The following is a 12256-nucleotide window of genomic DNA, read 5'->3' on the forward strand; positions in this document are numbered from 1 at the left end:
AAACGCTTCTTATTTCTGGTGACCCAATTTTTCAGTTCCACATTGACATCCATGAACTTAAAATACATTCCCTTGAAATCTTATCTGTATTTCCATTCCTGTTTTGCTGTAAAATTTGGTGTTATGCCTGGGGACACAATGGAGAAAGCATTCTGAAGATACAGTGAATACAGACAGAATGCTAAATTTAAAGTTGTGATGTGGCGTTCTGTGGGTTCTTTGTGGTTCTTCGTGTTTGGAACCCATCTCAAACCTGTGTGCCAACCAGGCTGGAGACTACGACGTTTGGCCCCCCGATTGGAGTGATGAATGGGAAACCTAGGATATCAGCAGAATCATTCTGGACATAATATTCAAAGTGTCGTTCGGCATCCTCCACTTTTAAACAGCTCCTTTTGTTCCACGCCAGTAAAAGAAAAAACACATCTGGATATCCAGCACAGATAGGGGCCCGCCTGTAAATTCTGTTACTTGGCGTCACGTGTGGTTCATTTCCATCACACCCAATCGAAAACACTGGGGACTGATTGATTCAGCACTCCATTCAGAAAATCATGCATTCAATGCCAGTTTCACCCATTGATTTCATCTCCCACATTAATGGACTGTGCTTTTGAGAGGGAAGAACGGGTAACACCAGGAGCGGCACATTCCAGACGAATCAGAATTGGTATTTTTGTATTACGCTGTGCCAACAAATTTCAGCTTGATGTCTCCATGTGATGTGGTGGAACAACCAGTTTCTTGGGCCATTTAAAGTACAGGTCATATCACATTATTTCTCAACATCAGCAATTTAGAGCCCAATTATGCCATTGGGGTGATGCTCCTTAAATTGTCAGTGCTTCCCTCGTCTGGAAAACTGAGTCTGGTGACATGATGACAGGGGGGATGCTTGTGAGGTGCTTGTGGAACAGTGTAATCCACCATTTGCCACTTATATACCATGTCCCAAAAAACCTACAATTGTGTCAAGTCAACTGTGGCAATCAGAATGTGACACATGAGACTAAACTTTGGCAGGTAAGGCTAATGAAGTTCGAGGTCACAATAAATACAAACACTTCACGTGTTTGCCGGGGATGCGGGAAATTAGAAAAAAGGGGGTGCAGAGAAAACCTATGATGATGTGGGACGTTGCACCAACAGGGGGTGGGCATTGATTGTTATTTGGGAAATCTAGTGGACAGTCCAGAAAGCCATTACACCTATCTTTTTGATGCATAGACATGGACCACGTACAGAGAAAATATCACTGTGACATCATGGAAAATATTTTTTTAATTTAAGGAAAAAATTAAGCAAAAGAGAACCACAAAAAAAATTTTTTTTTTAAATGAACAGCACAACAATAAACTGTGGGGGAAGGGGAAGAAAACTTGGGTAACTATATACAGTGGTGAGAACAATCAGGGTGCATCCCCAGAGGCAGAGGGACGATGTCTCCTTCTCTCACGGCGCTCCATCACATTGACTCGCCGCCCCAGGCGTGCTAGTCGGTCCTCCATGCTGCTCAACCTCTCTTGCACATTTGAGACTGAATTTGGGAAAGAAAAGTGTCTTTGAGAGACGGCACCCAAAAAAAGGGTGACAGCACCATTCAGAGCAAAAACTTACTGGATGATCCTAGCCTCTCCTCCATCCTCTCCATGGCCGTGAACAGATCTCCTATCCCTCTGCGTTGGGCTCTTCCTGGGGGAGCAGACCTTCTGCTGGTTGAGGGACCCTCCTCCGACCGTTCCAGTTGGCTTTCCTGTGCACTAGCTTCAGAAATGAAAGGAAGAAATCAAAATCTTGTAAAACGGTTTGGCCACAGCAGTCATAACATCCTGGCTGATCCACTGTGGCATCAACCTCCAGATTCTCTGATTTCATTTCAATGATTACAGAAAAATGGGAACTCTGTTATAGCACCAGCAAATAAAACATCGGAAAGCATTAATTTTTTTTTCCTGCTGTTACAAAGGAGATAAAAAAAGGCTGGCAATTATTTTTTTTCACAGCACACTTTTGAAATCGTGGAAAAGCCTGGTGGGTGGTGATGCTCCGTGCTTGGGGCACCACTGTCATATACAACTTCCCCTCCATCCATGGAAGTGTGGAAGCGAATGTGGTCCCACTCATCCATGGACACATTCTATGAAGGTTGATGGTCAAGTGCACGGTGTGGGAAAGCATCAGTTGCTGGTCTGCCTGATTTTAGGTGGGGAAGAATACATTAGGCAAATACATGCTTACCAGGGGGTGCCTGTTGTGATCCCTGTGCAGGGTCCTCAGAGGAAGCTTGCTCCCCAGCCACCTCAAGTGCCTCCTGCTCCTCGTCTGCTCTTGCCTCCCCCACGGCAGCGGTGGGAGCTCTACCACGGAGAAGGGCTGCAAAGTGAAGAAGAAATGTTGGCACACTCCATCAAACCATTGCAATCGGAACATTCATGACAAAAAGGTGCAACAAAGATAACACCAGCAACTGTGCACCGTGATGAACACAGCGGCTCGACACATGCCACATCCCCAAACTTGGGGTCCCTCACGCCGAGCAGAAAAAAAAAAGGTTTCTTTGTAGGAGAAAAAAAAACCGCTATTGCAATAAAACGGCGTTGTGCGACGATTACGGGGGGGTGGGAATGGAATCTCAGCTCTCCCCCCACCATCTAACTTTTTGCCTAGTTTCTCCACATTGACGTGCACTTAACAGCGTTGTTAATTTAAAATTAAATGCTTTTAAGAGGTTCTTACCAGCATGATGACGGGATTGCCAGCTTGGCCTTCCGGCGAGATCCCAGAGGTTCATCATGGACGCAAAGTACGGGGGCTTTCCACTCTGGCGAGGGATCCCCTGCCAGGCTTCCAGCGCCCCGTAGAAGTCCCCCTTCACCCTCTTGAACTTCGATCTGCACTGTTCGGGGGTCCTGCTGTGACCACGGGCACACATCTGCCTCGACAGCTTGTGAAATATAAGCTTCGTGGGCAGATGTGTGCTCCTCATTACACGCGCCGCTTTTCCGGAGCGTGCAACGAGGTCCAGCAGGGTCTCCACCTCTTCATCCCGCCAGAAGACTTCTTTTGCCGCTGCTGCCATACTTGTTCCTAAACGAAATACCGAAAATGTGCTGTTACATAAATAAGCATGCCCTCATAACGGCGCCATAAAGGCGCGGAAAAAAAGGCTGCTGATTGGACGCGCTTGAACAGGATGACCAATCGGTGTTGAGGATTTGATTTCGGCGCCAAATGCTGTTGAATGAACACTATGTTCTCCCACACTCATGGGAGGGCCCTTTCAGGCCAATAATTTTTATTTCTGCTACTTGAGTTCCAGTGAAGCATGAGAAAGCATTGTTAACAAGAACAGGGGTTGATTTCTTATCAACAAATTGGTTCACTTTTCACATCGCATTACAGTCCTTTTAACGAAACATCTTCCTGGCGTGCCAATGCATCCGCGAAAATTCGTCATAGCGTTATTTTGTCACATTAAAATTAATTAGGCAAAGGAACGGGTGGTGGCTACAGCGCATGCGCAATTAACGGCTTGGATTTCCGGCGGGAGAACAGTGCTTGGTCGACGGATCACAGTGCAGTGGACTGCCCTCCATTTGCTTTCTTGCAGACGTGGGGAGAGAAGAGCGACCGACACTCTGATCTGCGGACACCATCATAAACAATTGTTTTTTGAAAATGTCGGCCACTGCTCCTGTGGCTCCACGATCAGCGACATGGAGGGAAAAAGAGGTATTGGACCTCCTTTCTTTCTGGGGGGAGGACAAGATACAGGAAGCCCTTAGAAGCTCCCACAGGAACTTAGACAACTTTGAAAAAATTTCCAAAATGATGTCCTCGCGTGGTCATCGGCGCACTGCATTGGAATGCAGGAACAAAACAAAAAGTATGCGGTTGGAGTACAAGCGCGTCATGGCACACAATTCCACTTCTGGAAACGGCCCCATTACATGTCCTTTTTTTCGTGAGCTGGACAGTATTCTAAGAGGGGACGCAAGTGTTAAACCTAAACGGATAGCGCGAAGCATTTCTTTTGCCCAAGGACCCCCGCAGATAAGCGCCCCCAGGGAAGTGATGGAGGGATCGGAGGAACTCTTCTCGCACGACATGCAGACGATAGATGCTGCACCGCTGTGGTGCTCTTCTCCAAATCCCATGGCAGCACGTGAGTGATGGAGCGTTGATTATTCTAGTTCAGAGCTATGATTTTTCTTCCTTTTCACATTTCCCTGTCTATGAAATCGTAACACCTTTATTGATTTCACGTTTATAGCGCAGAACTCGTCATCATCCACCGATGCCAGTGAAGAGGATCTTGACCGCACCATAGATGGACTTGCTGACAAGGGTGAGCATTTTTTTGACAGGTTGCTCCAATGGTGGCCCACCCAAAAACAGTCCCTGGAAAGGCTGAAGACATCTCGAGAGTGGGAACGCCAAGATGAGAGTGCCTGTTTTAGGGGAAAAGAAGGGCACGACCTCAGGTTTGCAAGATATGGGAAAGTCTGTCAGTGATGGGATGGTTTGGAGGTCTGTCAGTTATGGGGATGATGTGACATCATCGGCCACACCGTGGAGGTTGTCTTAGACTTATGGTTTCAAATGGTCAACTGTTCACTCCTGCCCAGCCCATCCATGCAAGCAACACCACGGTTTATCCGTTCTATATTTACCAAAATGCATGGATGGAGTTGGCTCTGGATTCAAATATATTTTTGATCAGTCTCCTTTTCATTAATGGATGCCTGACTTGAACTCCAATCTCTACACTCGAAGCATATAAACCCAGTGCCCAGCTTCAGGGACAGATGAACACAGGAATATGAGACCGTGGACGGGTGCATGGACTGGTGCAATTTTCTGTGTGAGACATTCCGGTCCACTAAAAGGCTGAATAAGGGGTAGATGACAGAGGGCACATTCAAAATCTGTTTCAGGTTTTCAGGGCCACCTCTTAGTCATTATAGTGGTGCAAAAAAAAACCAGACGTCCCATTACAGCTCCTATCATCTCTTATATATTGATAGTGGCACAGATACAAATAAGAAAAGAGGACAACGCAGAAGACAGTGCCTGCGAAGTGAATGTTTGAATTGTATTTATCTATATCACATCCCCGTGTTTTTCAAACCAATCACATTTAAAACCTATAAATTTTGCAGAAAACGACACTACAGGTGCAAACGCAATGGAGGACGACGACAGTGATTCAGACCTTCCCCTGGGGCATCGTTCACGCTATAACACGGGTAAGCTTAGTTGATCTGCAGAATCTAAAAGAGTCCAGTTGCACCTATGAGAAGAGACAATTGCAGAGTGGCATAAGCTCTCCTGAATCACGTTATCTTTGTCTGACATATGAAACAGAGCATGGTCAAATATAGAGGGGGGGAGAGAAGTGGAGGAGAGAGCAGAGTCATCTTGGGAGGCCGGAGGGTGCCTCACAATCGTTCCTTTTATGTCGCATGTCCAAAATCTCCATTCTTTGTGTGCGACTGTTGGCCTCCAAGGCAGTTGCCCTGTTAGTTTCTGTAAGCCCAACAGCAAGACCATAATATCCCCTTGGCGTGTGACCCTCTTATGGACACAGACCTACCTGCAAGATGAATTAAAAAAACAAAAATTTTGTTCCCAGAAGCCCACGCCAGGTGTCACCGAGCTCACCCAGACCCCACCTGGTGCAATAAAATCTGTCACCTGTTTCACTGTGAACAGCATGCATAGTCCCCATTCTGAACCAAATGGAACGTATGAAATTTTCATGTGTGTTGCAATTCATCGGCCACGCAGGGTGCATAGGTTGGAAAAAAAAAATTTTTGGGACAAACTACGGCTACCTTACAGTCTGCATTGGATTTTCCCAGAACAGTGTAGTGTTCTCCCACTGGTAGCTGAAATTTCCCATTTATCATGTGAAATTTTTGTCAATGTAATTTTTATCGCATTTGTTGGCTGGTTTCTCAGATCTGCAGCGCACATTGAACCGCACCTTGCACCCCTCAATTGATAATGCCAACACTGTTGATGTGATCTGCACTGACATGAATCACGGTTCCAAAAATTAATTCTGAGGGACACCCAGACACCGTCTTGGATCACCTATCCTCTTTAATGGTTGCTCCCACCACATATGTTCTGATGTTGTCAGGATTTCAAGGAAATTCTTGATTTGGCATAACATTGAAAATGGTCAGAATGTGCTCATTGTGGAACATTGCAAGAGCAACGTTGGTCAGCATTGGTGTAAAAGGCAGATCGGGACACAGCACGTCTCCTCGCTATCTAAAGCAGATAAATTGGTCTCTCTCACTAACGCAGTTTTAAACATAATAGCTTTGACTGCTGCCAGTATGTCCTCCATGTTATTTCTGCACAACCCATATGGCAAGTGGCATTGTAAAAGCCTTCCCGTTATGGAAAAACCTTGATGCTTGTGCATGCATAGTTATCAAAAAATGTGCAACACATTGGCCTCGGCGGGGGCGACGGGATGAACTAGGCCAAAATCTGTTATGTGGGTTTTGGAAGTCATGGGGAAGTGCCCAAACTATGAAGCCTGCTGCTGGCCAACCAAAAAACATGTTGCATCCTTTTCTTCAGGCTTAGATTTCTGAATAATGTCTGAGATGTTAACAATTTATTGATCTGTTGCTCTGACTTACATCCACAGCAGACGGGGCAGATAACAGATGCCTAGCAGAAGTTTCACCGGGAACAAGACTATTCCAACTAAGAAACAGGAGACGCAGAAACGCAGCACTCTATGGAGTAGCCGATGATATGATGCGCCGTTCTCGAGAGGAGCACAATGCCCAGGTTTCCCAATGGCGAACGGACAGAGAGATGCTGTGCAGTTGGAAGGCTGATGAGAACAAGATTCAGAGGGAATTCTTGGATCACACTAAAATGGAGAGTGAGAAGTTTGCCGAGGCCTGGAAACAGAACATTTCGGTGATGTCTGATGCTGTGAACACTTTGAAGTCATTGGGACAGATGCTCGCCCAACAGCGTCAAATCATCCCCCCAACACACGATTATGGGCAAACCGCCCTACCTGCCTCACAGGCAACCCCGAAGAAGGCAGCAGCGAGGCGTTCCTGTGTTGGCAAAGCCAGGGAGAGGCTGACGCTTTGAGGAGCTATGTTCTGCGTTGCCCTCCTTATTTGCCACATACCATGGTTTTTGGCAGCAAAATTCATTTGACAGATTCCATTGCACTGGTGACCCCTTAATGGTCTTTATCTATTGTATTTGAAATAAATGTGTGTTAAGGAGTTGTCGCCCCAGTCATGTATGTCTGTTTTAAAATTCTTAACTTTCTGGGATCAAATGGAATCATCAGGGTATAAGATGATGGCCAATCGTTTCCAATGTTGACTCCCTTTTTTTTTTCAACGCAATCCCCAAAGTTTAGGAATATTTAACATCAGACAATACAATGAAATCACAGTAAGAATCACATTTGTGTTTCTTTGTGTAAGTGGCATCACTCATGTAGTGACCATTCTAAACAGCCTTCCTGCAAAAAGTGAAACGCAGCAGTTACCAATCAAGTGGCGCTTCCCCCCCCCCTGATTGCAACATGCGGCTAAGTTGTATCTTTGGGAGGAGCACTTGCAGTCCAAATTGGAAATTTGGGGGGGGGGGGCGGATTCCAGACTTGGCCAAAAATACCCTGACAAACTGTGAACGATGTATGCGGGGGACCACTCAGCTGTGTGGGAATGTATTGTCTGCATGTGCCAGGACTTGATTTCACATCCACCGCTTGTCTGACAGCACCCCAATAATCAATAGTCTTTTGAGTTCAGTTAACCAAATTTTTTTTTTATTTACACAGATTAGAGTTGCTGGTTGAGACCATTTATGTTCCCCTTGGTTTAGCAGCTTTTCGAAGCAGGTTAGCCGATGTCCATCACTTGCCGCACCGAGGGAGGCAACATCAACTTGTAGAATCTAGGCCCATATACTTGGCCAGGGCATCCCTAACCACCTTTCCTTCGGCAAGATGCCTGTGATGGGTGGTCAACTCTTGTCCCTCTCCATGTGAATCAAGTATTGTCTCTGGGGCTGCTCCGCGGCCAGTGATGGGATGTCCCCGGCTTTCACAGAGGTTGTGCAAAACAACACATGCTGTCACCACAGCGATGACGTTGTGCTCCCTAACTTGGAGGCGGTGTGACAGACACCTCCACCTGGCCTTCAGTCTTCCAAAACAACATTCCACCACGTTCCTGGCTCGCGATAGGCGGGTGTCAAACATTTTCTGAGCTTGTGTGGTTGCCGTTCTCCCGTAGGGCTTCATAAGCCACCTACGCATGGGGTAGGCTCCATCGGCAATGACCACCGGGGGTATTCTTACACCGTCCACCACCATGAAAGGGTTTCCCGGAATTAGTGAGCCACTATCCATGGCAACACAGAAGGCGGAGTGGGCGAACACGAAGGCATCGTGGTTCTTCCCACTCCACCCCACCTCGGCGTCCACAAATCTTCCGCGGTGATCAACTGTGCCTTGGAGCAGAATCGAGGAATAGTTCTTGCGGTTGCCGTACTGATCTGGGCGGCCTCCAGGAGCGCAGATCGGGATATGCGTTCCATCAATAGCTCCCACACAGTGCGGGAAACCCAATCTACGGAAACCGTCCATTATCTGGGAGAAAGAAAAAAGAAAGGAAAAAAAAAGTCATAGTGCTATCAGGCAAACTGTGCATCAAATAATCATCATCACTCAGCGATGTCCAGTTCTTAAACACCCTGAAAGGGTTATTTTTGTAAATTGAATTTAGGATTTTTTTGCATTCTGAAATGTTGGGTGGAGGTTCTCTTATGTTTGGTGTAATTTAAATTGAATGATCCACATATCCACACAAGTCTCTCTCTTCTCACCCTTTGGCAATAAAGGTGACCGTTGGTGGTTTAAAAATCAGCATCTTTTTGAGGCCACTAAGTGGCCCACCAAATTGGGATCGTCTTGTGCCTCGCTAGAGGGAACGAGAACGGGTGTGAGACGGGCCCATGACAATTGGGTCCATTCTGGACTCAAAATTCCACCCCGGGCCACAGAGGCCTCTATTTTTTCTAACCCTGGAGACAGGTGTTTGGCGGTGTATGAGGCACTGTTTTTCGGGGTAAACCAAAACATCCCCCCAGGTAACAAATTAACTAGAAATTGTTGGAGAGTGGGATAACAGGTCGGATAAGGTGCCTTGCACGTTGTGTTTACTTTGCTTTCACAATGCCACCCAGAGCCACCATGAAGGGAGACGTTTCTCCCCATAGAGAACCATGGAGATTTTAGGAGGATTCGTGAAGAATTGGATGGGAGGGGGGGTAAACTTGTATCCCCATATTTCACAGTATTCCTAAATTTGGAGGTTTGACAAAGTAGGGTTAGGAGAAGGTGTTCAACAACTGTGCAACGATTAGGGTCACACAGTAGGGGGAAATACCAAACTGCATTCCTGCACACCACCCCACCTATGTAAACCAAATGTTTATATCACAGAGGCAAAAAAAGCAATCCCTCTCCACGACAATTCTTTTTGTTACCTGCTTCAGATCACACGGCGAGGGGTGTGTGTGTGTGTCAGTTGTTGCCCCTCTTTTTCTTAAAAAAAAAGGATTTGTGTGGTGGAAGAACACACTATGAGGGTTGAATGCCATTGCATGCTCAAGGTGTCTGTGGGCAATGTTCACTCACACTCAAACAAACACATAGCGTTGTAGATTTTGAGAGGGTTTCAAAATTACCTTTAAAATGACTGGGAGAGGGGGATGATGTACACACCAGAGTGTTGTGTACTGGTCGTTCCGTTAATGTCACAATTTTGTTTAAACGATAAATTGTAATAGCGAAATTTTGATATTTCAAAATAAAAATTACCTGTCCAATCCCACTTCCGAAGGAGACAGTCTTCGATAGAAGTTCCACCTCGACCGCGAGGCAGAACTCGACCACCGCGGAGGCTACCGTTGACTTCCCAATCCCGAACAGATCGCTCGCCACCTGGTAGCTTGTTCCGCTGGCCAGCCACCAAATTGCAACCGCGACTCGTCTCTCCACCGATATTGCAGAGCGAAGGGAGGTGTTTTGACGCTGCAGCCTTGGACGCAGGGCTTCCACCAAGTCGATGAAGGTCCTCTTGGACATCCGGAAGCGGCGCATCCACCGACGGTCATCCCAGTACACCAACACGATATTCTCCCACCAGTCGGTGCTTCTTGGGTATACCCAGTGCTGCCGTGGCTCCTCCATCTGCGCAAGCAGGAACCAATGTTGGAAGCGCTGCCGGCGCCGAATTCTGGAGCGCGTCCAGGCGACGGTGGAGACTGAATCCTGGAACAGAATCCTGGCTGCAGCTCTGCGGCGTTGGGCTGAATAGCGCCGGTAAGCGAGAAGCAGCTGCGTCTGGCAAGCCAGCAACGTAAACATCAGCTGTCCGATGAGGGCGACTATAGGATCCATACCCACAACCGAATCGGCAACAGTAACCACAACGACACCAAGCACACCAACCATCCGCTCACACCCACAAATAGATTTTGCCGAGAACCTTCCCTTTTATAGACCATTCGAATCGCCCGCCCAAAAAAGTTAACCAGTGGCTATCGAGATGTTCACGTGATTTGTCGCTTTGTTGATGTTTCCTCATTTCGATAAAACGAAATAACGGAAAAGTGTTTTAAAAAAAAATTAAAAAAAAAGGGAGGGAAAAAAGGTACCGCCCACAAAAGCGGTTGGCGAGCGGACGTGTGACCGGAGGCTCGCGCGAGAAAGCCGGATGGGGAGCCTGAATGTGAACGGAGAAGGAAAAGTTGCGGGTTGGAGGAAACCGAAAGAAAAGCGATTTATAAGCGGGTAATGGGTGAATGTGGATTCAGCCATGGTTGCAAGATTCCACTCCACTTTGGGCTCTGCTTCACTTGCAGTTCCCGTGAACTCTCTGACTCCCCTCTCCTATTCCCAACTGGTGACCTCAAAAGAGGATTAAATAAATGTAAAATAAGTTTGCAGATGTCAAGATTTCCATCATTTTGGGTTGCCTCAAAGATGTTTGGAGTTTCCTAGACAATCTAAAGCAGATTTCAAAGAAATCTCTTACTTTTGGTACCAAATTCAACCTGAATCTCTGTTGTTTGAAAGTAAGAATCATTCTTTCCAACTTGTCCCATCTGAATTGGATTTTCTTCTGTTTCAGCTTTTCAGTTAAAAATAAAAGTCTCTTCACTTCTTCAGAATTCTGAGTGGTATCTCCTTTAAAAGGATGACCTCAGCTTCCTGTATTCTCAGTTTCCTCTTATAATGTAGTTGTAAAACTTGATCTCTTATAGGCTTTTTGACAAAATACACTATAATATCTTTCGTTAGTTTATTCTGTGCCACATACCAGGTGGAGATTCTATATACTTTATCCCATATCAACTCTTGGGATGTCCAACTGAAGAAATTCTGCCACAGCCTCAACTAACCTATGTCAAATATCTTCCTCTTATGTCTCCCTAACACCTAGTAGTCTCAGAGCATATTCTTTCGCCCTTAATTCCAATAAAACTAAAGTATCTTGATGTCTATCCAGCTCTCTCATACACTGCTGTTCTGCTGTCCAGGATCTCCACTTGATTGTTCAACTTCTTTATATCCTCAGAGGTTTTTTATAACAGCTCCTTCAATATGTTTAATTTGTTCAGTTAAATCTGCCTTAAATTTCATAAAATTGTCTTCCATTTTCCTTTCAAATGGATCAAATTTGTCACCTAATTGATCATAAAGTTTTTGCATCAAATCTGTAGTTGTGATGTTTGTCAAAACCATGTGTTTCCTTGTGACTTGAGACATTTTCTGCAAGCTGGCTCTGTTTCTCTATAACTAATCTGTAAATACTTTCACAGATGATGTTTACTATTAGCTTTGTTTACATTCCAGCTGGAGTTTCAAGGCCAGTGTTTCAGTGTTAGCTCCTTATACATAATTTTGTTTATTCAGTCTGGCCAAAATACTTTCTCCCAACATAAATTCACAAATTACAGAGATAAACAACCATAGACTTTTGGTTTCCCTTAGTCCATTAAATCTTTCTTATCACATATGTAGTTTAAAAGCTTTCTGCTAATGATGTATCATTATTCTTCTTGTCTCGATTAAAAAAAATAGAGAAAAGTCCAGGAAAGCAAAGTATTATCTCACCACAGAAGAAATAGCTGTGCCGCCAAGTTGCTTAGTTCTTTGAAGTTCTTAAGTTTAAGACTGAGGGTC

General features: G+C 45.6%; 1 protein-coding gene across 1 annotated transcript; it reads left to right on the top strand.

Annotated features, from left to right (window-relative positions):
- Positions 1–3355: 3355 nt before the first annotated feature.
- LOC129336005 (uncharacterized) lies at positions 3356–7269 on the top strand. Its single transcript, XM_054988953.1, has 4 exons — positions 3356–4165; positions 4274–4348; positions 5163–5249; positions 6671–7269. Exons 1-4 carry the CDS (start codon positions 3679–3681, stop codon positions 7132–7134), a joined length of 1113 nt encoding a protein of 370 aa, XP_054844928.1. The 5' UTR covers positions 3356–3678; the 3' UTR covers positions 7135–7269.
- Positions 7270–12256: the final 4987 nt, after the last annotated feature.

The sequence above is a fragment of the Eublepharis macularius genome, chromosome 1 (assembly GCF_028583425.1).
Source record: "Eublepharis macularius isolate TG4126 chromosome 1, MPM_Emac_v1.0, whole genome shotgun sequence".
Classification (NCBI taxonomy): Eukaryota; Metazoa; Chordata; class Lepidosauria; order Squamata; family Eublepharidae; genus Eublepharis; species Eublepharis macularius.

Excerpts from the sequence above, each read along its gene's own strand:
- LOC129336005 (XM_054988953.1), top strand. The coding sequence starts at position 3,679 with ATGTCGGCCACTGCTCCTGTGGCTCCACGATCAGCGACATGGAGGGAA. Across the intron at positions 4,349-5,162 it reads AGATGGACTTGCTGACAAGG|AAAACGACACTACAGGTGCA; the intron begins GTGAGCATTTTT and ends TAAATTTTGCAG. Across the intron at positions 5,250-6,670 it reads TCGTTCACGCTATAACACGG|CAGACGGGGCAGATAACAGA; the intron begins GTAAGCTTAGTT and ends TTACATCCACAG.